This window comes from Micropterus salmoides, unplaced genomic scaffold (genome assembly GCF_014851395.1).
Source record: "Micropterus salmoides isolate LMB-PRFRI ecotype aquatic unplaced genomic scaffold, ASM1485139v1 Ms_hic_scaffold_6, whole genome shotgun sequence".
Taxonomy (NCBI): Eukaryota; Metazoa; Chordata; class Actinopteri; order Centrarchiformes; family Centrarchidae; genus Micropterus; species Micropterus salmoides.
The window spans coordinates 21,371,413-21,398,698 of NW_024044348.1; the positions used below are offsets into that span (position 1 = coordinate 21,371,413).

The following is a 27,286-nucleotide window of genomic DNA, read 5'->3' on the forward strand; positions in this document are numbered from 1 at the left end:
TTTAAGACAAGAGACAAAATCATTTCCATTACCATTTCTTTTTTTCCCCCCAGTCTGTAGAGACCATTTGGTGTGCAGTTGGTCTCTGATACTGAGGGATCTGTTCTCATCAATACAGCTTCTCTTTATTGATAAAGAAAAGTGAAATGGTATTGGTGGAGGAAGTTAGGCAACATAATGGTGTGCAAGCGCTGAAGTCTCATTGTTACAAAATGTACATAACATCCACCATGGGTCAGTCAGAGTTTTGGTGTGAGGCCCACACTACACAGAAAAACATGACTGATGTGATCTTAAAGTTATTGATACAAAACACAGTATTAATATTCCAGACAAATCAGTAATATAATAGAATTATAATATCAGTTGAAATGACAAAGGCCTTAAGGTGGATGCTAAACTTTTACCTGTCTTGTCTATTTGTCTTATAAGGGGACCTTGTGTGAAAATGTACATGGTGGATTAAGCCAATATAAAATTGTGTTTAAACACATAACTACAAGTAGGGGGTAAGTGGGGACTAATGTCTAATCTTTGCTCTTGTAGAAGGTAACACCGATTAGATTCAGTGAGAAATATAGTATTTTTTACTCGTCTGCATTTATCTGACATCTATAGTTACTAGTTACTTTGCAGATAACATATGTATTTTACATCCAACATGAATTGTGCTTATTAAATATGACACATTGCTGAGTGGTACCCAAAGGTATTATAAAGTAGTCAGACCTAGTGCAGGACTACCTTAATATAGCCTACTATATAAGCAAAATTTACAGGCTTTATCTTGGGATCATTTTACTGCTAACACTTTGGTGTATTTTCTTTCTCAAAGAATGCTTCTAATGCAGAGATTTTATTTTTAGGGTTACTTACAGTGATGCAGACTTGTCTCAAATAGGTAACAGCAGCCTAAAGTTGGACGAGGGCTGATGTGTGAATGAGTTCAGGAGGAGAGCGCTTTCCTCGCTATGAGCTACAGCTAACGCTAGGTGGAGTTGGACTAAAAGCTTCACTCAAACTAACAGACGTGATGAACTGACTATGTCCATCCCAGAAGAGGAAACTATCCTGCAGCTCTCAGCACCAGCCCTCCTCCTCAGTAGCAGTGCAGTTCAGCTGGAGGAAACAACTATGAGAGAGTAGCTAGAATGCACGGACAATTCATGTAAATGGCGCTTGTCAAAAGGAAATTATATCAGCGATTGCTGTTCTTTGCCGTTTTTCTTCCAATCTCAGGTAAGGAGCAATTTCAATGGATATTATGTGATAAAGTAAAAACACTGTCAAACTATAACAGTTAGGTGCATCACTGTGACTGTCCGTAATCCTGTATGTTTGACTGTGGACCCTCAACGGGAGCTGTAACGTTAGCTTGACTCAAAGCTACTGAGTATCAACTTTTACATTTACCACCAGTACCGGTGATCTCAAAAGCAGAATAAACCACAATGTCATAATAATAACCTGCTGATAAATGAACGTTATACTAATGTAGAGAGGACATGAAGCAAGTTAAAGTGTGATTAATGAGAAACTGTCCTGTAATAGTTTGTTTACGTTTACTGTCAGTTAACTTTCAAACCTAACGTTTTTTCGGTTGTTATGTTAACCGTTATTTGATCAAATATTAAGTAGTTAACGTTTATTATATTTTTCAACCAGTTCTATTTGGGTCTGTCCAACGCTAAAATTAACCTTCTTTAAACAACACTGGCAACCTTACAGGTAAATATAAAGAGATGTATAATATGAAAGTGCTTGGAGATCCAAATTATTATCTTAGTCAGACATTTTTCCCCACATCTAACTGCCACATCGATTCTTAAAATGAGTAGTAAGTGCTGAGCAGACAAGAGTAAAGTGTATTTATATTGTGTATTAAGTGTTACAAAGAGAGCTGAAATGAGAGATCAGCAGTGTGTCAGTCCTCTCATCTAACTTACTAATTCAAAAACAATACATCTCATATCAAACATAGAGCAGGTAAAGGAGATCTCAAGAAAAATACTGTGGCCAGACCTTATGAATGGTCCTTTCCTTTGATTTGGGAGAAAATCCTGGCCTTGCAGCAGACTTAATGAAATGCTGGCATAGTCGCAGGTTGTTATTGCTTTTAAGTGGAAGTGAAGAACCTGTAATGTATTTTGTGGATAAATTGAATTATAGCCTTTTAGGAAAGACATACTGTCTCTCTATTCAGTCCACAAAGGTCACATTGATGAAACATTTACTAAAGTTCTTGCTGAGAGTTCTGTAATAGGTTTCTGAGTAAAGTAAAGGAACTAATAGGATCAACTGTTTCACCTTCAGCTGGTGACTTTATGAGCCACAAGTAATGGGATTGAAGTGGAGCAGAAAGACTTTGTGAAGCTACAGTGTATTTACTGTACAGGACAGGGCTGGCAGGCCTTAAACCCTCTCAAATGTGGTGTATATCCATCTAAGACTTTAAAGACTGATAATACCCATCCAGAGAAGAGTGAGCCACATCCATCCATTCATTAAGTGTAATTACTGACATGCAGACTGGTTTAAAACTCACCTTTTAAATCACTTTAAGCCAGAAATCACTGGATACAAAAGGCCCCATGCTGATAACCACCTCAACTCCTCATGTGCTGTTCTTCTCTCTTTCTACAGGTGTTTTATGCTTTAGTGAGTTATTTTTCATCAAGGAACCCCATGATGTTACTGCCATGCGGCGAGAAGCTGTTATTTTGGACTGTCAGGCGCATGGAGAGTCACCCATCGACGTCAGATGGCTCAAGAATGGAGTAAAAGTGGTGGAGAACGAGCGGGTGTACATGCTCTCCAATGGCTCCCTTTATATTTCAGAGGTGGAGAGCAGAAGAGGAGACAAATCAGATGAAGGGCTCTATCAGTGCCTTGCTCAGAACAAGTATGGTGCAATCCTGAGCCAGAAAGCCCGTCTTACAATCGCAAGTGAGTATCATGCTGGAATCACCTCGGAAATGTAATAGTGTTATGGACATGTGATGTGATGAAGGTGCAACTCTAATCATGTTCAGGCAGGGTAGATGTATTTTGGCTGTTTGCTACCGTTTGCTTACAGTAATCACTGAGTGAGATTCAAATCTCCATGCATGAATCATTCAAGGAGATTTAAACTTGCACACATTACTGTTTGTTTTAAATATTAGGTTTTTTGCTGCTCAGTGTTGCATGCTGGGCAGCTTTGGTGGTAACAGTGGAGGAAGAGGGACAAAGTCTTCAAAGTTCGACCCCGAAAAAGATTTTTGAAGGCGAATATGCCCATTGGTGTGCAAATGAAGGAGCAGGAGATCTGAAAGGTCAGGAGCTGTCCAGGATATGGGCTCTCCAGTGCTAAAGAGCAGATGACCCCTATTCACAGGCTGGGGCTTTCATGTTATTGCACCCTGATCGCTTGAGGAATTGTTCTTTTCGAATGCTTTCTCCTCCATTGCTGTGTGAGTTGGCCTCATATTTTAAGGGGGGAATAGAGAAGCTTCAGGCAGGGTTGGTCTTTTGGGAGCTTACTTCCCCTCCTCCGACACCACGGGCCATGTGTCTTGCTGTGCTACTTTTGCAGAATGTGTGTGGTAACACTTTTACCCCACTGGCAATGCATTCCCGTCTGTACTAAAACACGCATTTTTACCCTTCCATGCAAGATGCTGAGATTCAATTTAATTAGGCAGAAAATAGCTGTTTTGCATGTCTTGTCCTGGGATTGGGATCCTTACTTTTTCCATAGTGATAATAGATAGACAGTGAATAGATTGTTTTGTGTTGAATTCCATTCCTCCTCTAATGTGATCCTGAAGTTTAAGAATATCGAAGTACTTGAGAAATATTATTATTGAGTTTCTGGAGGTGAACTCTGATGATTTTCTTTATTTGAACAGATGAAACATGGTAGAAATTCTGCTTTTATATATAAAATGGTTTCACGTGAGCAGCGTCCATACCCTCTGTGAAAAGATTAATAGGAGCTTAATAACATTGCCAGCACTTTTGAAATTATTGTTAAATTTGGTTTAATTAAACTTTATTGACAAATGGAGTGCAATTAGTGTGAGATATGTTTACAGTTGTTCAGTTTCTTGAGCAAGTTTACATGAATTATTCTGAACTGTACTTAACGACATGCAATGCTGTCTGAAAGGGATCCCTGTCAGATATTTTCTGGTACCTACAAAGTATATTTTATTAAAGTTGAGGTATGCGGGATTTTTTAGGATTTTAATCGAATACGCCTGGACACTGTCTGGAGCTGGTGTGCTGGCTCTGGGACCGTCTTGCCCCGATTTATTTATATTACTTGCTGTGTCATTTTTGCTCTATATTTGTTGGATTTCTCCAGTAGTGCATAACCGATCTTTACTGAGTAGTTTACCTGCTTTAGAGTTTGAAGTTAAGAGGTGATAAAGGCCTCCAGTAAGCTTTACTAGTTTGTTTTAAAATGGCACTTAGACTTGCTTGAGGGTCTATCTGGAAGCTCATAAAGTTTGCACATACCTGAGAAATGCTCAGTTGAAGGACACAGAGGTAGCAGTGGGGGTTGTTGCAAGTGGTGTGCACACAACATACGCACACACACACAAATGTGAATTGCCGTTTCCCAGTACCACTGCCTTACCGCGAGTGTCTAAATGACCAAACTTTATTGCCTGTCTTACCAGGTCACTAGGGGCTTGAGGCTTTGCGCACAATTGTTTTCTGCCTCACTACTCTGGAGAAAGAGTGAAAAGCTTTTCACTCTGACGGTTTTTGTCCACATTGCCCCCGTGCTCACAAAAGAAAAGGTTTTCCTTGGGGCCAATTGTTTGTCCTGATATCAGAGGACAGAACAGCTGGACCTGTTCACTACTGCAAGGCTAATTACATTAATTGTTAAAAGTTAAAGTTGATTAGTATCAACTTTAGTAAGTATGCATTTTGGTTTAAATGCCAGGGTGTCAGTCCTCATTAAACAGCATGGCTCTTTAGGAGCCTTGCAGGGAGCCTCAGTACCTCCTTTCCTAGAGCTCAGTTCTTTTCTGTTCTCTTTCTGTTGTGACATAAGAGTTTTAGGTGCAGGGATGGTGCCCATTGTGAGCTTTTTAATCTTGTGCTCATTTGTTGAATCTGTGTTGGCCTGCTAGTTCGAGGAATGTGATGGTGATGGAGGGCTAACCTTAAACATTGTGTTTCTAAAGCACAAAGCTGAGTAGGGATTTGGCCTTGATGAAAAGGAATGTGACACACGAGCCTCACCATGTGACTTTTGTCAATAGACTTCAGATTGATGAGGATTTCAGAGATTACCTCCCGAGTTAGCTCCCTTTTTTGGGGCCTTTTGCACCTTGTGATTACAGGTATATAAGGCATGAATACTGTGGAAATTGTCAGATTTCTGAAAAACATTTATAGGAATGTCTCAGTCGTGGCCCATGTGTTGGTTTCAGACTTGTTGATAGTTTAAGAAAATCACAGATCAGTCTGTATTAGCAATGCTCTGTTGTACCCTGGCATTATCAAAAAAGTGGTACACGGTGAAACCTGGGGATGTTTCTGGGGTTTGAACACCAGTTCCAGGAACATTTGAAATTGAGGATGTCTGGTCAGCCCAGTAGTGTTGGAGGATAGCCCCTTTATTTACAGCACTGTGTTGTTATATAACATTATGTGTCACCTCCCCTCAATGGAGTGAACTGTATTCATTTGATGTAGACTTAGAAAACTTTAATGTCCTCAGAGAGGCAATTTGAGGTGCAGCACAAAAACATCTCGACACAACACAAAGAATAGAAAACACATCAATAAACAGAAGCAACAATAATCTTACTGTACTGATTTTAATTTGGTGTTACCTACAAAAAGTACCTGGGAGCATTCCTCCACTGCCACTGCACACATACACGCTACGCCTACACATGCGCACTGACGACCCAGGGTTAGGGTTACAATTTTGGATTTACTCACACACCTCAAAAACATTTATTGAAAGTTTTTCTTTGTACATGTTGATTCACAGCATTAAACGTTGAAATGTGTATTGTAATAGGCTTTATATTAATTTATTGGGAGAAAAATGGTAGTTCTATGTAAAATCAGACGTTGAACACCCCCATATAGCCAAAATGGCTTGATCCTTGTTTCACTGCGATGCTTCGACTGTGAGATTGACAGTTATTCGGGGTCAGCCCTACTGCAGATATTGAGTACCGATCCCATACTGATCCCATATTTAAAAGAGTACCTTACCGTGTGAATCTTTTCTATGTGAGGCAACATGAGAACTGAGAACTATACATTTTATAATGACATTGACAAAGAAACTTAATTTAATGTGGATCTGTAACATCTTGGCTGATATCCAATTAGCTTAATGATGGTCAGCATCAGCATCGATACTGTTTCCCAATATGTTTCTGACCAATAGCTTTGTCATCATTCAATGGAAAGTTCGGAAAATGAATAATTATTTAAAACTGGCAAACTTCACTAAACCTAAACTTTGAGTGAAGTAGCTTATTGTATTAGGTATATTTTAGGCATTTTACTACAATAAAACTGGGACTGTCCAGCAAATTAAGTGTCAGTGCATTGCAAAGGCACACTAGGCTACAGTTTGCTTGTTTCTAGCTGTGGTAGGGAGTAAGGTTATTCTTACAGATACAGATGTTATATATCTTATTCTGAATATTATTCACTTTATTCATGTTTTTTAAAATACCTTTTATTGGTTTTAAACATGGAAACAGTATAAAACACAATAGCAGAACCACCCACCCCCAACAGCCAGGCAGTGCATATAATATTAGACAGTAGAGTAGACAGAAAAGGTGAAAATAATGGTCATAATAATAATAACATTAGAAATACTGACTGAATAATTGAAAACACAGACTTATATTGATAATAAAAGGTTATGTTTAATAGTCACGTGAAAATAGATCCCACACAGTCCTAGCACTTTATTCATGTTTAAAGATGAGAGCAGAAGGTGCTTTAAAGGAGGGATTTGAAGGAGCAGGTGCCATTCACTGCCAAAGTTTATTTTACCTTACTGGTGTGTCCCTAGGCAGCCAGGCCAGGACCACAGCATTATTTTTAAGTTGCCAAGGAATGCATCTGACTTGCCTCTGGCTTGGCACAATCAGAAACTCCAATAAGACAAGAGTAAGCCTTGCACAGTGTGAGCTGTGGTGTGAATAAATGAAATGGCCTTAAGTGAGACAACTCAAAGCCTGGAATCTTGTTTTTCTCCTCCGCTGGACTTGAAAGGTTACTATGGTTCCCCTGAACGGCAGGCCCAGAGGTCAAAGGTTTCTTTAAATTGTTCAATAGATGGAGGGCAGCGAGACAGAGCGTAGGACTTAAATCTTTCCTTCAATAATAGTGGATGCTCATCTAATTTTATCAGTAGCTGTTATACTCATCAGTGGGTTTACTTTTGTTTTCATGAGCATCTTTCTCTCTTTTACTTTTATTTCATTATCTGCCATCAGCTTCTTTTTCTAATCATGACAAAGGACAAAACTGTCGTTAAAAACAAAATGTAGTTATTTACAAATTGACTTCTTCAACTCCATGGAGATTAAAGACAATGAAGCCACTATCTGCGGTGAGTGCACGGGTGCTGTTGAATGATTGGAAAACTTTGTGGCAGAGATAAGGGATTGGAGGAGGAGATGCCTCTTCCAACACTGCTCCCCCACCGCCCGGTGCTTTGAGAGGTCATGCTGCTCATGGGAATAGGTCTTTGTTTAGCCAGGCCAGTGGTCACTTGACTGTCCTGCAGCCTGTGTGTAGCAGCAGCACATCTGCCAGCCAGCTAGTGATTGATTTGTGGGCTTTTTCAGCTCTGCATTCTTCTCCTTCTTGCTCCCCCCCCCCCCAGAGCCTTTTATTAATGTTCAGTGGGGTCACTGAACATTGTGAAGGACTCATCACTCAGTTTAATAGTGGTGTTATTCAGCAGAAGTTGTGGAAGGAGTAAAGGTAAAATTAGTTTTTAATTTTGGTAAAACCATGCGGATCCATAAGAAGAGTACATGTAAAACTTTTAAGGGTTGTTTCAGTGATTCAGTAAAAGTTTGTCATGGGCCTGCTGATGCTGAAGGCTGTCTATTTATCCTGCAGGATCAGGATAGGATGATCAGTTTTAATGTCTCCCCTAAAAGATTGGACTCAGTGGGTTGGGTTGGGAAAGTTGTGGGTCATAGCTCCATAAAAGCTAAAACTTTGTTGTCAGTGTCGTTAGTGCCGTTTTAAGTTGAACATTATTGAAGAAAATTGTAAATATTTTTGGTTAAGATGAAGAACTAAATGGACTTTCAAGATTAAGAAATGAACATGTTTATTGCTAAGTACCTCTAGCAGCTCACATGCAGGTACATTTCGCTGAGAAACTGACCACAGATGAGAGTAGGCAGAACCAACTCCTGGTATTTGTAAGAGAGCCTTTGTTACTGGCCTTGAGTTGGTTGAGCTGCTGCCATCAACATGGCCATCTGTTGCAAGCTGCGGTGAGGAAAATAGAGCTTCACTCAGCTTCACTCCTCAGGTTCAGTTTGGACTGTAGGGACGACCTACTGTAATTCACCAGGAATCCATAGAGGGAGAATTTTGAACTCTGGACATTGCTGTAACTTGACATCAAGCATGCAAGTAGTTAACATGCCACACAGTTTTTGTGCATTAATATTATACCGCTTCTTCTCTCACCACTGATTGATATAAAAAAGACTCTCCTGTGCCAAGACAGCTTTTAAATTCATCGTGTTGCAATCCACTCTTGCAGTGTTATGATGTCTTGCAGCAGTTGGACCATGTGTATGTTTTATTTGCTGTAGCAGGAGCGATGTCATCAATACAGCAGAAAATTATATTATTACAAAACAGAATTTAAAACCCTTGCAGCTGGAGAATGAAGGGCTTTCTAGGCAGCAGTAAGCAGCAGAGTTTCGGGTGGTCCTGCAGGGCTCTGCCTGAGTCGGGTGCTACCCAGGATTTGTGGAGGTCAGAGGTGAGAGGTGAGATAGCTGGTGGGAAGGGCTTCATGCTTTTGGTGAACAGGCTTAGGAGTTTATGTGTTTGACTTGGCTAAAATGTTTCATCTGCACATTAGATGCCCCTCGGCAAACATCATCGCTCAAAGCAGAGGGGCAGCTTCCTATTTTCAGCCGGGAGTCCTCTGGCCAATGCTCAACAAATCCTAGCAGATATAGATTTTCCAGCTTGTCTTAGTAGTTTATCAATAATCAATTATTATCTAGCTGTTTGTCAATCTAGCATTATTTGACTGAATGGAAAGGCAAGTAGTGAGTCAGAGGACCAGTGCAGCTCTGCTCTCATGCCCTGCGGTTATATCACTTCAGAGCATTACTTTTTTTGTAAGAGCTTGTGTTAACATGGGGGATGGGGTCGGGGTGTATGTGAAGGGCGGGGGATGGGGGGTTGAGTGCCTCTCCCTACTTCAAACAAGCACGTGTTTTGGGAAGCGAGGGTAACAGCTCAGGACTAATTTCATTAAATGTGTCAGTGGTGAGAGGATATGATTGTGACGACAGTTTGCCTCTTGTCCAGCAAAAATGACATCAAGCAAGTAGCCGTGATTTTTTCCTCACAGTCTAGTAAACAACAAAAAATAAACCCAGCAACCATTATAAGATAAACTTCTACAACACGTTGTTTACTAATCAATAAGTTCATTAAAAACTGATGTTATGATCAGAAATACAAATTAATATTCATACTTTTATCACCCTTTCCTCACCCAAAACGAGCCGCTCTTTGCTCCACATGTGTCAGCTTGATGTGAAGGTAAGTTGTGTTAAAGTCATGATTCATTAATGTGTTTTTTTGGCAGTCCGAGCTCTCCTGCTGTTTAGCAGAGGTAAAGGTATGTTAGTTTCTCATTAAGGAAATATTTAATTGGCTTTACATTTATCCATCATCCTTTGCAGCATCTTCAAAAGAGTCTGGCATAAAAGGATCATTTTGGATGGGGTTTTTGCGTGTGTGTGTGTGTGTGTGTGTGTGTGTGTGTGGGGCGGGGGGGGGGGGTTCTCACTGAATACCTGACAGACATGGTTTCAACTTGATGCCCTGCCTCTGGCTCCTTACTTTTTTTTCCTTCTTTGCTGAGTGGTAATGGCTCAGTGAAGCAGAAGAAGCTCTGGATGTGTGCACGGAGGTTAAAGAGCACCACAGAATGTTTGTTTACCCATTACTTAAGAGGCGATAGATTCATCCGGCAAGCAGGCAGCAGTTTTATATCTTGACCTACTGAAATAAGAAATAATGTCGTTTGGTTGAATATAACTCTCATATTTTTCTGGTCCATCGGAAAAATCCTTTACAGGCTTTTGATTTGTCCATCTGTGTCTGTCCCATACAAGACTTGATATATTCATGATCAGTGAAATGTTAGTGTGCTATGATGCTCCCAGGTTTTTTGTCGCTCTTCACCACAAACAGCAGTGCAATTGATTCTTGTAACAAATGATTGACCTCAGGCTTCTGCAGCTTTTGAGCACAGAGGGGGACGGTACAGCAGTAGATGACATTAATAGCATTTACGACTTTTACGGCCCAGGAGAAACCACTGTGAAAGAGGGCATTCATTAACGGGAAAAGACTAAAACAACTTAAATCATTATTAAAGGAATACACTTCTGTTGGCTGTTTGGTTCACTATAAAAGGCCTTATTGTAATTCACTGGGCCTCATCTGCTTGCTGCTCAGCTGGTGGCTGACAACAGCTCAGTTTCAGGGAAACCCTATCCACGCAGGATGTAGCTGTCCCAATCCAATCGTCACCTTTCTGCAGCACTCAGCAGGTCTGCAGCTTTAATAGGGATCTCTTTTTTCTGACGTCCACTGGATCTGACTGTGATGGATGGTTTTCTAAAATACATCAATATGTTTGGAAAGGGAAATAAGTAATTCAGAAATAGATTATAAAATAATCATCATTTGGATTGATCTTATAAATGTTTTAATGGCATTGAATTGTACATTTATTAATATTGATTTAAGTTCCCCTTGTAATATAAAGTATTTCCTTGCTGATTAGTGAGTTTCTCTCTAACCCTGACATTGTCAGCAGCTTTGTGTTTGTTTTTTTTACTTATTTCATGTCTTGGCTTAGACTTTTGTGGCAACTCACAACACATTAGCTTTCACAACAAAGAAACACCTCAATGAAAAGGAGTGTCTTTAGCTGATGATACACGGAGCAAGCTTTTAGAGCAATCGTGCAGGGCAACGTTGCCGTCAATGGTAATGAGTAAAGATTACTGCCGTAATCCCCTTCCCCACCACCACTGCGCCACCCGCCCCGCACCGCCGCCATTCGTTCAAAACATAGTCGGACTTGCCACTAGCAAGATTGCCCAGCAACATTGCTCAAAAAGTTGCCCCGTGTATCATCAGCTTAAGTCTTTATCTTTTGAAGGCCACATGTAGGTGATGAAAACATGAATACTCTCCTGGTTATAGGGAAGAATTCTACTGTACGAGACACAGTCCTTGTTAGTAGAAACTCTACCTCTGAGCCAGTTCTCGCCTTATTGCCTTTTGGCAAATGTACAACCTTAAAAATGGGCCTGGGGAACTTGATAAATGTTGCTGTGTTACAATAAACCAGTCATTAATAATCTAGTGAGGTAACGGTCACCTGTTCTTGGCTAATCCTAATAAACCGTCTTTTTATTGTGCTTTAGTGGGAAACCATATGTATCATCTAACTATAACAGGGAAAAATATAGTTGGGAAACAAATTAGAAATTAATTTCAATTTGGAACTAGTTATACAGAACATTAAATGTATTTGTAATTGTAATTATGTATGAAGTTGTCTCTTGTTGCTCTATTTTGCTGCAGGTATCTCCTCTTTTGCAATCCAGCCAACATCCATAGTGGTGACTCAAGGCTCAGTCGCCAGGTTTTCCTGCAAAATCAGTGCACACCCTCCTCCCATCATCACCTGGGAGTTCAATCGGGTTACATTACCCCTTTCCACTGAAAGGTTTGAAACTCTGTTGTTTTCATATTAACTTCATGGGATTGATTTTTCACATACTTACTGGACAGCTTTTTGGGCTGTTTATCAGGTGTTAGAAATATTTGATGAGCAATTGTTCCAGACTGTAAATAATAAACGCTGTATTGTATCTGTGTGTGTTTCGTCGTCCAGAATCACAGTCCTGCCCAGTGGTGTTCTTCAGATTCATGGGGTGCAGCGGGCAGATGCTGGAAATTACCGCTGCATCGCCACCAACATTGCGAGCCGCCGCCGAAGCACGGAGGCCACCCTCACTGTCATGCCAGGTGTGTCTTTTTGCAAGTGTGTTGTGTAAAGGGCATCAACACAATATTTAGCAGTGGAATATTCATCACAAAGCAGAGATTGTGTTCGCTGTAGACATTTACCTTAATCTAGATAAAAGGAATATGTGATAGGATGGGTGTTATAATTTTGGGAAAATTGGGAAAGTATTACCATATTTAAACCAATGCTGCAATATCACAGTAAGGTAATTGACTTGTGTTTCAATAGTTTTTCCCTTGAAACTACAATGTCCTTCACATCACACTGCATGCACTAATGCTATCTTCCTCTTTCTCTCTCTGCAGCTCCCAGCCCCCAGCTTCCCCAGAGGCCGCGCATCATCGCCGGGCCCCAGAACAATTCAGTGTCGCTGCACCAGAATGCCATCCTGGAGTGCATGGCCACAGGCAATCCTCGACCCATCATCTCCTGGAGCCGAGCAGACAGCAAGTCTATCGATGTTTACAACACCAAGGTGTTGGGAAATGGCAACCTCATTATTACAGACATTAAGCCCCAGCATGGAGGAGTGTATATGTGCCGTGCCACCACTCCCGGCACGCGAAACTATACTGTGGTTTCAGCCAATGTCACTGTGTTAGGTAAATATATAGAGTGTACCGTGCGGGATATTTTTGGATTTCGTTTTGATAATTTATTAACGTCTATATATATTTCTTACTGATGTTGTTTTTCTAAAGCACCACCTTCCTTGGTCGAGTGGCCGGAGAGCCTAACCCGTCCACGTGCCGGCACTGCCCGCTTTGTGTGCCAAGCTGAAGGAGTTCCAACGCCTTACATCACATGGCTCAAGAATGGAGAGAAAGTTCACTCCAATGGTCGAATCAAGATGTACAACAGGTATCTTTCACTTCAGTTAAAGGATCCTTCCTGAGATACATAAATCCCTTTTCTGACAAGTCAAATCTATTTTGCGTCTCCACGATATAATGAGAACAGGAACCCTAACTCCTTTTACCATGCAACACTTGTTTAACAGTATTTGTTGGCCAATTTAAAACAGTTTATATAAATAATTCACTGCTGTCATTACAGTAGAAAGGAAATTGAATAATTTACAGCAGTGCAAATGGGATTTTAGTTGGTTTCCCTATAATTTGTTCCTTATTCAACTGACAATGGTTGTAAATGGTAATTATAGAATGACTACATCCTGGTAAAGGAGCCTCAGGATGAAGCCATCTGTGGGCATACTCTTCATTGGTGTTTGTCTGTGTCCCACAGCAAACTAGTCATCAACCAGATCATCCCAGAGGACGACGCCATCTATCAGTGCCAGGCAGAGAACGAGCAGGGATCGGTCCTCTCCATGGCTAGACTCATTGTTGTGATGTCTGAGGATCGGCCGAGTGCCCCCAGGAACATCCGAGCTGACACCGTGTCCAGCTCCGCCATCCTTCTGGCTTGGGAGAGACCCCTGTATAACTCGGATAAAGTTATTGCTTACTCAGTGCACTACATGAAGGCTGAAGGTGAGTGGTGTGTAAACAAACAAGAGAGAACAGGGATCATATTTTCATTGTCTCTTTGTGCAGCAGAACACGATTCAAATCAAATTTCACACAGCTCCCTCTGGACCCACAAAATGCTTTATACAACTTCAACTCCAGTAAACAGACATTGATTTTGCAGTTTAGGAACTTAAATTCTGCCCTTTCCTGTTTGGAACGTATATTGTGGGAGCTGACTATGCATTTTCAATGCTTTGTTGGTGAGCTGAGGTCAAGGGAAAAAAGAAATACTCCCTCAAAATAAAGACGAACAACGGCCCTTTCCTGACAAACAGGAATAGTCCTCTATAGACTATAGCCCTGTGGAGTTTCAAGTTGCAGGGTCCCTTCCTTTTGGCTGATGCAGGATGCAGACAAAACTATTCACAAAAAAGCACAAGGGTTGTAGTGTGGCAGCAGAAAAGCCTTTCAGCTTTCCTGGGAACTTTCGTCGTTGACAACAAGAGTCACATTCAAACAATGCAACATTTCAGAAAAAAAAATCAGCTTGTTCATTCAAGAGCTGTATGTAATTATAATGCCATTGACTTCCATTGGGGAAGTGAAATGTACAGAATTCAATTAAAGAAAAACGAACACCTGCTGTATTTTGTTGGAGATAAGGAGGTCAGAATAAAAAGAGCATGCTGAACAAAATCTGACGAGGATTTTATGCACTTAATTTAGATTAAGTGACACAATCTCCTGGGTCCCTGTCACAGAGAATGGCTATTCATTGACATTGACAGAGTGTCAGACAGTACGCTCTGCACCTGAGGTTGCAGACAGAGAAGCTTGGCACTAAATGGAGTCTGTCATGAAAGGAGGAACTAATTAGCCCGTGTGATAGAGTGTCCAAAAGTGTGTATTCTGTGAGGGCAGCGGGAGCGTGTGAATTGGACAGGAAGGCAGACTTTGTTACACTTTTCAGAGAGGCTTACTGAGGCATTTGGTCTATGGAGAAACACTCCTTTTGAACACTCCTCAAGTAACTTGTTTACCAGGTCAGAAATCAAACCAGGTCATTTTTCCCCCAGGGGACAAATGCATCTTTTGTGTGACTCGTGCAAGAAGACATGGAGATCCATGTCAGATTGTTTCACCAAATATTAAAAAACCTGCAGCAGGAAGTGAAGACTGTAGACTGTACAGTATTTTGTAATGACATGATTATGCATGAAAATGATTTGTGACTCCTTTTTCTACTTGTTTGCTTCTTAATTAGTTTTTTTTAAACTTGATTGAATTGACCTAAACTGTTTATCCACAGGTGATTAGACCACATATTGCATAATAGGAACCAATTTAGTTAGGAAAACTTGCACACAAAAAGGTGTTACAAGATTTAGTTTCATAGCAACAATATAAATGTTTACCACATTTTACACCTTTTTATGGACTGGATAATAAGTAGGATTTAAAAAATTGGTTTCTTTATCAGAAAATAGGACAGATTGCCTTTTAAAAAAAAAAGGTATCATCCTCATCCAGAATTATTATTGATTTGGTTAATTTTGATATAAAGCTCTGATACTCTGTTTACAATGTTGTCATTTGTCCAGGATTAAACAACGAGGAATATCAAGTTGTCATTGGAAACGATACAACTCGCTACATTATTGATGATCTGGAGCCGGCTCGCAACTACACCTTCTATGTCGTGGCCTACATGCCCATGGGAGCCAGTCGTATGTCAGACCACGTGTTCCAGCACACACTCGAGGATGGTGAGGCATAAACGACATAATTCTTCCCACAGTGAAAACAATGTCAGGAGAAAGTCGTACTGTATTTAAGAGTGAGATGGACAGATAAAGGAGAAACAGTGCTATTATTGATCTTTAAACAGACTGTTAGACTCAGCGGTACACCAGTGGGAGCTAAGTTTCTTTACAGCATATGCTGGAGACACAGTGTGTGTACATGTATGTGTGTGCCTGCCTACATACACAAGCAGATGTGTATAAGTGTGTATATTTACATACCATGCCCATGGTATGGACAATTTAATCAAATTCTACTTAGGGAGAACTACATTGATTAGTTAAACATGTACGATCTTATGTGTCAGATTTTCACATAATACTACTACTAACAGGACACTAGTGTAACAGGACGTAGCCACCGTGATTTGCTCTGTCTTTCAGATTTAGGGTGAGTTTGTATTACGGCTGTGCAATTAATCAAATTTTAATCATGATTTTGCTTTTGGCTTCCATAGATTATTAAAACAAGTTAATCGAGATAAAATGATTATTGAGCCGCATGCTGTTTCGCAATGACACTCGTTTTGTCTCATAAATCCAGTGTACCCTTTCCCTTTTCAGCGGCACCCTCAGCCTTCCCTAAAAAGCCCAAACTCTCTCTCATCCAGACTGTTGCATGTTTACTTCAGCTCGAGCCAAGACGACAGGGGTTATAACTGCTATAACTTGCTAGTCACCATTATTAACTTAAGCCTATGGCATTTTACACTGCATAAATTATCCTAGCGGCTAGCAGACTTTTCCTCTACTCATATCTTTACAATTTACATATTATCTATGCTTATGCTAAACCCGGTGTGTTAAGCCTTGCTTTACCTGGTCCATGCTTGTAAAATATTCACTATATCTGCGTCTTCTAACACCACGCAACACACCGCTTTATAATTTTGTCACTGTTGGTTTAAGTCACTGCATTTCCTAACAGAACACCATGCCCCTCTTCATCCCCCCTCTATCCATTAAAGGCAGAAGTATCTTAAAAAACATTCCTATATTATATAGTATGATGGTGCAGTGGATAAGACACATGCCTTTGGTGTGAGAGACCTGCGTTTAATTCCCAATGTGACATCCACCAGTGTGTCCCTGAGCAAGACACTTAACCCCTAGTTGCTCTAGAGGCAAGTGACATGTGGCATATATGGCAGTTGTAAGTTGCTTTGGATAAAATCGTTAGCTAAATGACAAATTATCATAATTTTATATATAGCGAAAAAAATATATAGATAGATATACACACACATGCATACTAGCTCACTGGGAGGCCAATGAATGTAGATGGTTATCAAAATACATTCAACAGTGATGATCTAGTTTGTTTAGAATTTTTTTTGTTGTAGGTTCTGAACCCCTCCTAAGGTTTCGCTATTTTTTTAAAAGACAGAACAGCTATTAAAAGCTTCAAGGGTGGCTTTTCTGTTTTCTTTGGCTCAAAGGACTTCTGGTTTTAACCTTCCTATCTTGTTGGTCCACAGTTCCCCTCCGCGCCCCTGAGCTCAGCCTCACCAGCAATAGCCCCATGGACATCCAGGTGTCTTGGCAGCCCCTCCCGGACAAGCTGAGTCGTGGCAGAGTCTCTGCCTACCGTTTGGCTTTTCGCACCAGTGCGGAGAATACAGTCGCACAGGTGGAGCTACCTGGAGAGAAGACCCAGCATCTCCTGGAAAACCTGCAGCCCGATACAATCTACCTCCTGCGTATAGTTGCTGCCACCAGCATAGGGTGGGGTGAGCAGTCTGCCTGGACGTCCCATCGCACTCCAAAGGCATCCAGTGCTCGAGGTACAACATTTGGAAGAGTTGTCTACACAATTTCTGAAATGGCACAAAGATGACTTAAAAACGTAGTGATTTTCTGAAATTCAAACGTGTAGCTGCACATTGAATTAGATGAACACATAGAGGAAGTTGACCCAAAAAATTTATTTATCACTGAATTCTTCTCTTCTGTTTAAACCATGAGACAGAGCCAAAAGAAGAGGCTGCTCTAGTAATCTTGTTAAGGCATTGCGTTTGTTACTCTGTGACCTTTGCCCTGCACTGTCAGTAACATTGGAAGGGTTTCAGTCATGGGTCATAAAGGGAGCGACTCAGGCCTCACAATGGGAAAGAGTATATGGCTGCTTAGAGCCACATCTGAAGCTTTGAGGCGGGGGAGGGGAGGATTTGTCTTTTCTGCCCATCTCTATTGCCCCCTGTCTCCAGTTTAAACTCAGAGCTGAGTCTCTTCTATTGGTAACCTTCATTCCCCTCATTCCTAAAATAAAAATGTGGCTCCTGTGACAGCCAGCGTGGTTTTCTCTGGTCTGCATTGAGTGTGAAACAGCTGGGATCAGATGGTAGTTTCTCTTTTCAAAGAAAACTCCTGTTCAGGAACCACCTCTGTGCATCACATGTGTTTATTTTGACTCACATATCAACATGTTGATCACATGGACCTTTATTCAGTGTGTTTTTGTTATCATGAACCTGAAATGAACACTTGTGAACACTTGAACCTTACTTGTTTTAGTGTATGATTGAAAGTCCTTCTTAGAATATCATTGTCAAAATACAAATGTTTTTCTGACTCTTTGCTCTTCAGTTCCTCTGGCTCCCGATCTACATTTGGAGCCTTTGAATTGCACCACTATTTTGGCACGCTGGCAGCTGGCACCCAGGAACTCAGCCAGCGTACAAGGCTACAGGCTCTTCTACCATGAGGAGAGCCAGGCAGAGAATGCCCCGGTTCAGCTGCGTGCCTCGGCTAATACACACACCATCGGAGGCCTTGGTGAGTTTTGTTTTAGCTCATTTGAGTTCCGTCCTGTTGCTGTGGTACCTGGTATTCAGGACATTATACAGTATTTTAATGGTTCCCTTTACAAAGTGGATGATCTGATTAGATTTTAGAGCATCTTGCTGCTCAAGGTACCTTTCTTAAAACTTCTAGAACTTGTTAGTGCTTTGCGGTACGAGTTCCTATCAATTCTGCCGGTTGCGATGTGAAAAAGTATATTTTTGCGATCAAATTCCTAAATTAGTATAATTATTGGCCTTACTGGCATAATTAATAACATTTCATATGTTAGTGATTAAAGTGGGTCAAAAGAAGTGCTCCTTTTCAAATACAAAGAGTATATGAAGAAGTATGACAACAAAGAAGGATTTGAGCTGCACCCACACATTTCTACATATGAGTGTAAGATGCCCAAAACTTGCATATCGTTGCATGTCATCATTTAAAATGTTCAAGCTCTACAAAACCTTTAGTGAAATAGTTTTGGTAGGTGGACTCGTTTGGTTAAAACCAGCAGCAGCATCTATTGATAGCCAAACTATAAGTGATTAATCGGCTTAAGTCTTGTCACGTGTTGAGCAGTGGTTCATTAGCCGTGGAACAGAACAACACCATATCCCACTTCCATGACCTCCCAACCTCTGTGCGGGATTTCAGTGTGTGTGTCTTTTCAACAGCTGCTGGATGGTGTTTGGGGCATATCACAGCTCTGCTGGCCTTTAGGTCAGATTCATTCAGGCTTTTTTCTGTTTGAGAGAGGAAAGGGGGATCAGGCCAATGCAGTGGACAACTGACCATCTGTGGCCAGAGGGGGTCAACCAGGTGGCCAGCAGCTGACTTGTAAATCAGGAGGTTCTGTGCTCGAACGGGATCAGAAAGAAAGAAAGATGAGGAGGCACTATAAATTATATATAGGTGTTAACTCTAAATGCTGTAGGCATTTAATTAGTTAGATATTAAGTTCGGTGTTTTAAACACTACTACCTTTAATGCTAGTGCTACATTACACCTATACCTGAAAACCTACAGCAACTACAACTACTCCTGTTTCTACTGATAATACTGATACTGATAAAACTAATAATAATGAACACTAAGGCTGATAAAATTACAATAACTACTAAACTAACTTAGCTAAACATAAAATCATACCATTTTAATAATATTTTCAGGAAGTAGCTGAGAAAATTCCACAAAATTCATTTGTGTTTTCTTTCATTAAATTTCTTTGAATTATTATTTTATTGTCATAATGGTTATTTTGGTGTGTATTAATATTGACCTGCAGTTTTAAGTGGTTTGTTTTTTAATTCAGAACGCTCTGAATGTTAAATAAATGTTCTAGCAGAAAGAGGATACATATTAAGCCAATCAATACAATTAGTAACATCAAAATGAAAGCTTTAGCTGAATAAGAAGTATTAGCTTTTTGTTCCTCTTTGTAAAATGAGATTTGCAGGGCTGTGTGTGTCGAAGAGAGGGAAGCTGCTTTGTGGAGGCAGATTTATTATGTGTTTTATGACTGCTTTGAGCGGTGTTGCTGGAGGAGCAGTGACATCAAAGACTCTCATTCTGTTTGGCTTTGAGAGCCACAAAGATAGTTTATTAGTCAAGACTTAAAGGAAATGCAACCTCTCACCAACTGAGCTGTAGGCCAAACAATGAGCATTTCTCATGAGCTCACTATGTTGCAATTCTGATTTGATTTCTTTCTCATGGGTTAGCTGCAGTGGTGTGCACAAGGACAGAGGGGTGTAAAAATCCACCATCTGACTTTCTGTGTGGCAACACATCCTGCATCAGAGAAAACCTTGCTGAGCTGTGAGGAATTTCACTAAATGGCTTTTACCAGTTGTTATTACTTCTTTCTTCAAGACATGACTTTATTGTAAGAGCTGCACCATTAATCAAAGGCAAGGTGAATCTGTTGAGAAGAAAATCTATACAAGAGGTTTTGCAATGCTTTAAAAACATTTCTATTAAAAGGGAATTGAAAGCCAACTTGAATACAGGAAAATCTAAACCCTAATTAGGTATACACATTTAGAGGCTATTCTGATAAAAATCCATCCTAAATGCTAAAACCTACTCTGACATTAGCAGAAGTGGAGAAGAGTCAGTGAACTCACTCAGTAATGATTATAAAACATCTACTGTATCTACAGTTTGCCAGCATTAGCTAACATATAAACTACTGGTCATACCAGACCAAGTAAGGCTGTAGGAGCAAAACCCTTGAGTGTATTGAACTGAGCAATGTTTTACATCTTATTGCTCATGAGTTTCACCTTTCAAGAATATTTTATTTCTTCTTTCAGAAGTTACGCTATGGTCTCACTTTAACGGTGATCAGGTGATGTCTGGGGCATACATTAGATCTTCTGTGTGGATCATATGAGCTACTCTGTATCCACAATTATGATACATAAGATAATAAGGGACTACCAAATGCTAAATGTTGATTTCTCCCATCAATCGATCTCTGTAAATGAAATCTGCTCATTCTGTAAATGCCATTTCCTGTAATACCGGTGATGTTGTACACAGCGGCCATTCCCTTTTTTTGCCAGTTAATTGATTTCTAAACTGAAATCAGCTGTGGCAAAACTGAATACTGCTGACTCAGCTCTGTGTACAGCTGCAGCATGCAGGACATGCTCTGCGCTGGCTGTTAAATTATCAATCATGACGATCCAGATGATTGAAAGCACACGCTGAGAGACAGGAATGTGTTTGAGAGGCTCCAGTTGGGTATAAATGACATGCTGATGTGACCTTTCCTGTGAGAGGAACATGTAGTCTTAAGTCGAAGCTTAAATACCTCTCATACCTGTTGGCACCAGGCTGCATTATGTGCACAACTGTAGATTTATCTCACAGCTGCAGGCCCTCTTGCAACATGTCCACTCCTTTGATTAAACATGAGACAAAGCTTGCTTGGTATGAAAACTAGATTTGTAATCTGGTCATTAGTTGAAAAGGTAATTTTGTGCTTAACTTGTGCATGTGTGTTAGTTTGCGTCACTATGTTGATTTGTGTGAGTAAGGGCAAAAGAGAGGGGGAGGAGAGCGAGATGATAGATGCTGGTTTTAGGGTTCATGCAGGAGTTGACATTTATGGCTCCTGTTTAGGCCTGGCTTGCAGCGGCCTGGGGGGCCTTTCGCAGGCCAGAACAAAACCTCAGGGGCCAACGGGATCTGCATTTTGGCTGTAAAAAAAGAAAAAAGGTGGGGGTGGGGGACCACAAATGGCTCAAATATGCCCTTTAATACCAAACAGCATAATTTATGGGAGTTAGACCATGCGAGATTCATCACAGCGGGAAGGACAGGAACATGTCTTCACTCAAGGAATGGCAACTCAAGCTGAACACAGCACTCTAAGAATATACTGTGAAGGAACGCAGACACATTTATAATTTGTTACGCTAGTTTTGTATTTAATGCTTTATCAGGTTAATGAAACAATATTTGTCAGGTTAGTACACAGTCTAAGTGTATATATTATGGATGGATAAGTAACATACTGGTCTTGTTAAATTTAGTTGTTTTTTTTTGTGGACACACTGGGATATAATAAAAATAGATTTAATCATATAAAGCAGGGGTTTTCAAAGTGTGAGGCGGGCCTCCCCAGGGGGGCTCCAAACAGTTTCAGGGGAGGCTCAGTGAATGAAAGTGAAACAATATTACAATATTTATTGCATTAGTTATCAAAATGAGGTCACATATAATAGCCTGTGTGAGTTCAGAGATACAGTAGTGTTGGGGAACCCCCCCCCCCATCAGAGTCGGAAACTAATAAATGCCTAAGGGCAGATGTTTTTTTAAAACTATTTGGTGTAGTCAGAAGTTATGTCAAACAGCAATATTAGGATATCTTGGCTCAGAGCGTCTACGGAATCAAATAATATAATCATCATAGGCATCCAGGAATTGAGTGAAACTTACCAAGTAAACTAAAGATGTGGTGTGGAGGGCGCCGTATCCCAAGCTTTGTCTGAGGGGAGGCTTGTAGACTCAGACTTTGAAAACCCCTGATTTAAAGTTTTATGGTAAGAGTTTCTGGTGTCTGGTCGAGTGAAAAAACAGACCTACGATTTCTCTTATCAGACAGGTGTCATCACCTATTAGGTTGCATTTTAGTTTGACTCATGGTGTTTCCATATTTTTCCACTCACTTCCTCTGCTTGACCCACCCCTCCCCCTACCTTTCGGAGAGAGCCCCTCCTTTTGCAGGATTTAGCTTGCCCAGATTCCATGTCAAAGGTCGTGGCCTATGTCACAGCTGCCCCCCCTCGCAGAGCTACTCTCTCGCATAATTATGGCAGGCCCATTGTATTGTGGGGCTGGGTAGAGTTACATACCATGTGCCTGCTCCTCTTTAGAGGCTGAGCCATAACAAACTGGGCTGGAAACTGTATACAAAAAGTGTTGGTATTTTATTCATCTCTTGCAACAAGAAAATAAAAATATCAAGAGAACTTCTTTTCCTTCAGATCATCTCCCTGCTCAGCCGTGGTATGCTAGAGCTTAATCTACCCTGTGCAGAGAATTCCCACAGCATTTCATGATGCTGGTTAAATTGGTGATTAGTGTTTTTCTTTTACTCTTATAATTGTCAAAGCCATGTAGTTGTAGTAAAAAAAGAGGCTCATCTCATATTCTACACCCATGACCTCAGATTCTTTCAGAGTTTAATCTCGGCCTGACCTGCTGGCCCTGGTCTGGCTCCAGTGAAACTCCTCGGGGCTGCATGGGGGTGCAAGTAGCTCAACTCCACCCCTCTGAAACTTCTGTCCTCCGTGGACACAAATTCATCTCCTGTGGTCTCCCTCTTCTCTAGAGCCCCTAAATGTCTCATACAGAAATATACATTTTAAAATTGCGTATATTGTTTTCTGCAGAATAGACAGTAATAATAGTAATAATAGGGTCAATAAAATGGTATTGGTATTTTGGTGAATGGTATTTTGTCAAGCGAAAAAAGTATTGCAAAAATGTATTTTCATCTTGAAAGTTTCACGTCTCACACCAAACTGTGACCAAGCGTGCGAGAAACATTAGTTAAAGAGGTTGGGGATCAGTGTGTGTTTTTTTTTTCCACACAGTGTCGATATTGTAAGCAACATTCAAATCGGACTCTGATCATAATTCTTTTAGGGTTAAAAGGGACATGTGGTCAGATGGCTTTTGTTCAGCGAAGGGTCTTCAGGGTCACTGGGGCCTGCAACTGCTGCTGACCGTCAGTGATGTCCTTCCCAGGGGATTTTGTCCGTCGATTTAACCCCCAGATTCTGGATCTGAATGGGAGTGGCCACTGACCACTGACCCAGAGGCCTGACTGGGGTCGGAGACTCAAAAGGGTGATGGATAGTGGAGCTCTTCTTTTCTGCTGCCCTGAGTGCAGAAACTGACCAAAGGACTTACGTCACTGAGCATCTGTCGCACTGCCTCACCTCTGGTTCCCACCACACCATCAAACAAGAAAACCTCACTGACCCCACACCCACACACTCCTGGTCTCATTTCATGTATCCGCCCTGCTCCCTGTTGGCTGTAGGAATCACATTGTTACCTGTCTTGGTGTTGTGGTCCACTGTAAATGATTATTACAACTATTACAGTGTTTGGTGAGAAAAAATCTCTATGGATATAAACTGAAGTCCAGATCTGAGACCGCACATAGGCTGATGTATTATGTAGCAAGATCTTGGGGTGTTTTTCACATTTCAATAATGTGATTTATTAACATATTTTGGTTTCTTTCATTTTCTTATTGTAGACCCAAGGAAGAAGTATCACGTAAAACTTCTGGCTTATAATTTCGTTGGGGATGGCTACCAGGCAGACCAGACTATCAGCACCCCTGGATGTGTCTGTAAGTCCCACAATATACTTTAAAATAAAATAAAAATTCAATGCATCTGAATTAATGATGATGTCGCTTGTACTACCCTATTTATAACTACCAAAGTGCGGGAAATAACATTACTTTTAATGTATCACTCAGCTGTTAGAGATCGCATGGTGCCGCCTCCACCTCCTCCGCACAATCTGTATGCCAAGACTAACAGTTCCACCGCTGTATTACTGCACTGGGGTCGACCAGCATTCACCTCCAGCCATGCGGTCAACTACACCGTCCGCTGTAACCCAGTCGGCCTGCAGAACGCCTCCCTGGTGCTCTACCTGCAGACGTAAGAATTCCCTCGTAATACAACTCTTCATGTAAAACAGTCTTAATCCATTGGGGGGGGGACTTGGGGACTGAACCTCACACATTTGACATATTGTGGTTATATTTATATAGGATTCTTATTCTTAGTTTTCCACACTTTTTGCACTGTACTGTGTATATATATATATATAGTAATTTCACATTTTAGCATCAGTTGATTCACAGTTCATATCACCTAAACTGTTTCTTTACAACATTTTACACCTAACAACATACCTTAAATACTTTCCTCTCACTTGCTGGGGAAACTTTACAGGTCACCAGAACCTCCTAGTTGTCTCTTTTGTCTAACTGCCAGCACAGCTCCATATCACCATCTGCTGGGCAAGACCTTTTATTACAGGACCAGTTCACAAACAACATCTGTGAATTAATATGGCTAGCTACATTGTTGAAATTAAATGTACAATTATCATCATACTGATCAAATTAAATAAAGATCTTCCCAATTCAGTGATAACATAAACTGGGGCTTACATCAGCCAGGAGCATGAAATCACATGAGAACTTTAGCTAGCTAGTCATGCAAACACATGGAGCAGAAACAACAGGCAAACAAACACACAACATTCAGCGCATTCATCATTTTATTTTGGAGGTTATTGAATGTATTTTGTTTTTATTTTGTATCACATTGACATCAAAAATTCTTCTGCAGGAGTGAGCAGAGCCTCCTGGTGCGAGATCTGCAGCCCAACACCAGGTACGAATTTGCCGCTCGCCTTCACATTGACCAGCTGTCCAGCCCCTGGAGCCCTGTGGTCTACCAGAGCACTTTCCCTGACGGTGAGCGCAAAATAAACATTTCAGTCTTATTAATTATATCTCTGAAGTGTAGCAGACATTTGGTACTGCTGTTTTGTGTTAGGAAGTCTTGCTGTGGGGGGAAATATGTCACATGTAAAAGAGAAACTGTAGTATAGAAATGCCAAAGATATGTTTTGAAACAGTGTCACCATTACTTTCACATTTATATTACATTACAGACAAAAAAATATATCGTCATTACCAGATTTTTTTAACTCTCAAATATCAATATCAGTATCAGCCTCAAAAATACTTTATCGGCCGCCTCGTAATTTCTTCACATACTGTATTTACCCGTGAAAACCTGGTAATCCAAACAATGGTTATTTTCAGATATTAAAGTTGCTCAGAGCTGTAAAAGGACACCTTGTATTCTGTATGATGTTCATAGTATTTGTGTTTGACCTTGTTGTTTTTATCCATCCCCACCCAGCTCCCACTCTGCCCCCTTCCAACGTGAAAGTGACTATGATTGAGGAGGACACGGCGCTGGTTTCATGGAAACCCCCGGATGAACCCAACGTAGCTGTGACACATTACACGATCCTGTACGCCTCCAGACATGCCTGGATAGCTGGGGAATGGCAAGTGCTGCAAAGAGAAGGTAAGTAAGAGAGCGGACAGAGATGCGTAGAGAGCCTTCCTCCTGTCCCACACAAATGGTCCATTGGAAATCAGTAACAGACTTTTATTTACCTTCTTATTGAAGGTTTCACGCAAAGACCATTTAGAACCACTTGTTTATCTAAAACAGACCATATCTGACCATAATGATGCACTTTATGCAAATAGAAATGATAGATTACCATCATAGTGCAGCAGTGTTTAATGCATTTACTTCTCTCTTTTCGATTTCAATTGGTTTATCACTGAAGTTGTGTTTAATCCAGTGTTATTTAAAAACAAATACAGATTAATACGGCTTAAAACTCTAATTCTCAATGTGAAAAAGCAAGAAAAGCCAACATCTTTTTTTATGAGCACTTGCATTTCACATATATTACAGGCACAGAGGAGATATCTAAGCAGAATGGCAAACAAACGGTGGACAAACAAAATAGAGAACCATCTAAATACAATAAATAAAAAGGGATAAGAAAAAACAATGTTGATGAAGATAAATGTAAAATACTCCAGAGACTCCCCTCTCCACAAAGCCCCCCATCCCATATTCCCCCATTTCTCTAGCAAAAAAAAAAAGCACACCACAGAGTTGAGATTGTTTTGAGTGTTGGCTGCTGTAAAAAGCAGAATCTTCTTTCTGTCATGGAGAAACTTACTGAAATAGTCAACATACTGGCTTCATGTTTGGTGCACAGTTTCTAGTTGCTCTATAGACAATTTCTTTAAACCAGTAGACATAACTGTGTCCATAACTATGTCAGGGGCAAATGTTTTAAAATGGGTTTCATTTCATCATCATTTTGTGTACAGGTTTAGATGCTTACTACTTACTTACTACTAAACTCTAAAGTGAGATTGAGTTTCCTATGACGTTGTCTTTAGAAAAAATTAAATACAACAGTTCACTTTTGTTGTATCTGGTTTGAGATGCAAGATAGGTGTTTTGAAGAGCAGATGACCAACACACAAAAAAAAGACATAATTCCCCCTTTGCCCCTTGTGAAGGGGTCAAAAGTGAAGCTGTTCACAAAGCAAACTCTGTGATCTTTTTAAAATTAGTTCTCTCCTTCCAGCTCCACACTACACGACCTCAGAGTGAATAATCTGATGTAATTTAAAAAACCTAAATAGTAAGAAACTTGTTTTTTGTTTAGGTTATTTGTGAGATTTAGGGATATACTGATTTCATAATCTCTAGTATCCCTGACAAATGACAACACAATCTTAACTCACAGCCCACGTAATACTGAAG

The 27,286-nt window shown here is 40.5% G+C and overlaps 1 protein-coding gene across 1 annotated transcript in view; it reads left to right on the forward strand.

Annotated features, from left to right (window-relative positions):
• Positions 1-1,111: 1,111 nt before the first annotated feature.
• Positions 1,112-27,286, forward strand: part of prtga (protogenin homolog a (Gallus gallus)) — a 32,781-nt gene continuing 6,606 nt past the window's right edge. The window contains exons 1-14 of the mRNA XM_038702195.1: positions 1,112-1,239; positions 2,644-2,946; positions 11,860-12,004; positions 12,173-12,306; positions 12,613-12,909; positions 13,009-13,168; positions 13,553-13,800; positions 15,381-15,545; positions 17,060-17,365; positions 18,168-18,356; positions 24,148-24,243; positions 24,376-24,562; positions 25,262-25,389; positions 25,844-26,014. Of these exons, the coding sequence (XP_038558123.1) occupies positions 1,173-1,239; positions 2,644-2,946; positions 11,860-12,004; positions 12,173-12,306; positions 12,613-12,909; positions 13,009-13,168; positions 13,553-13,800; positions 15,381-15,545; positions 17,060-17,365; positions 18,168-18,356; positions 24,148-24,243; positions 24,376-24,562; positions 25,262-25,389; positions 25,844-26,014 (2,596 nt within the window). The 5' untranslated portion in view covers positions 1,112-1,172. The remainder of the gene's footprint in view (positions 1,240-2,643; positions 2,947-11,859; positions 12,005-12,172; positions 12,307-12,612; positions 12,910-13,008; positions 13,169-13,552; positions 13,801-15,380; positions 15,546-17,059; positions 17,366-18,167; positions 18,357-24,147; positions 24,244-24,375; positions 24,563-25,261; positions 25,390-25,843; positions 26,015-27,286) is intronic.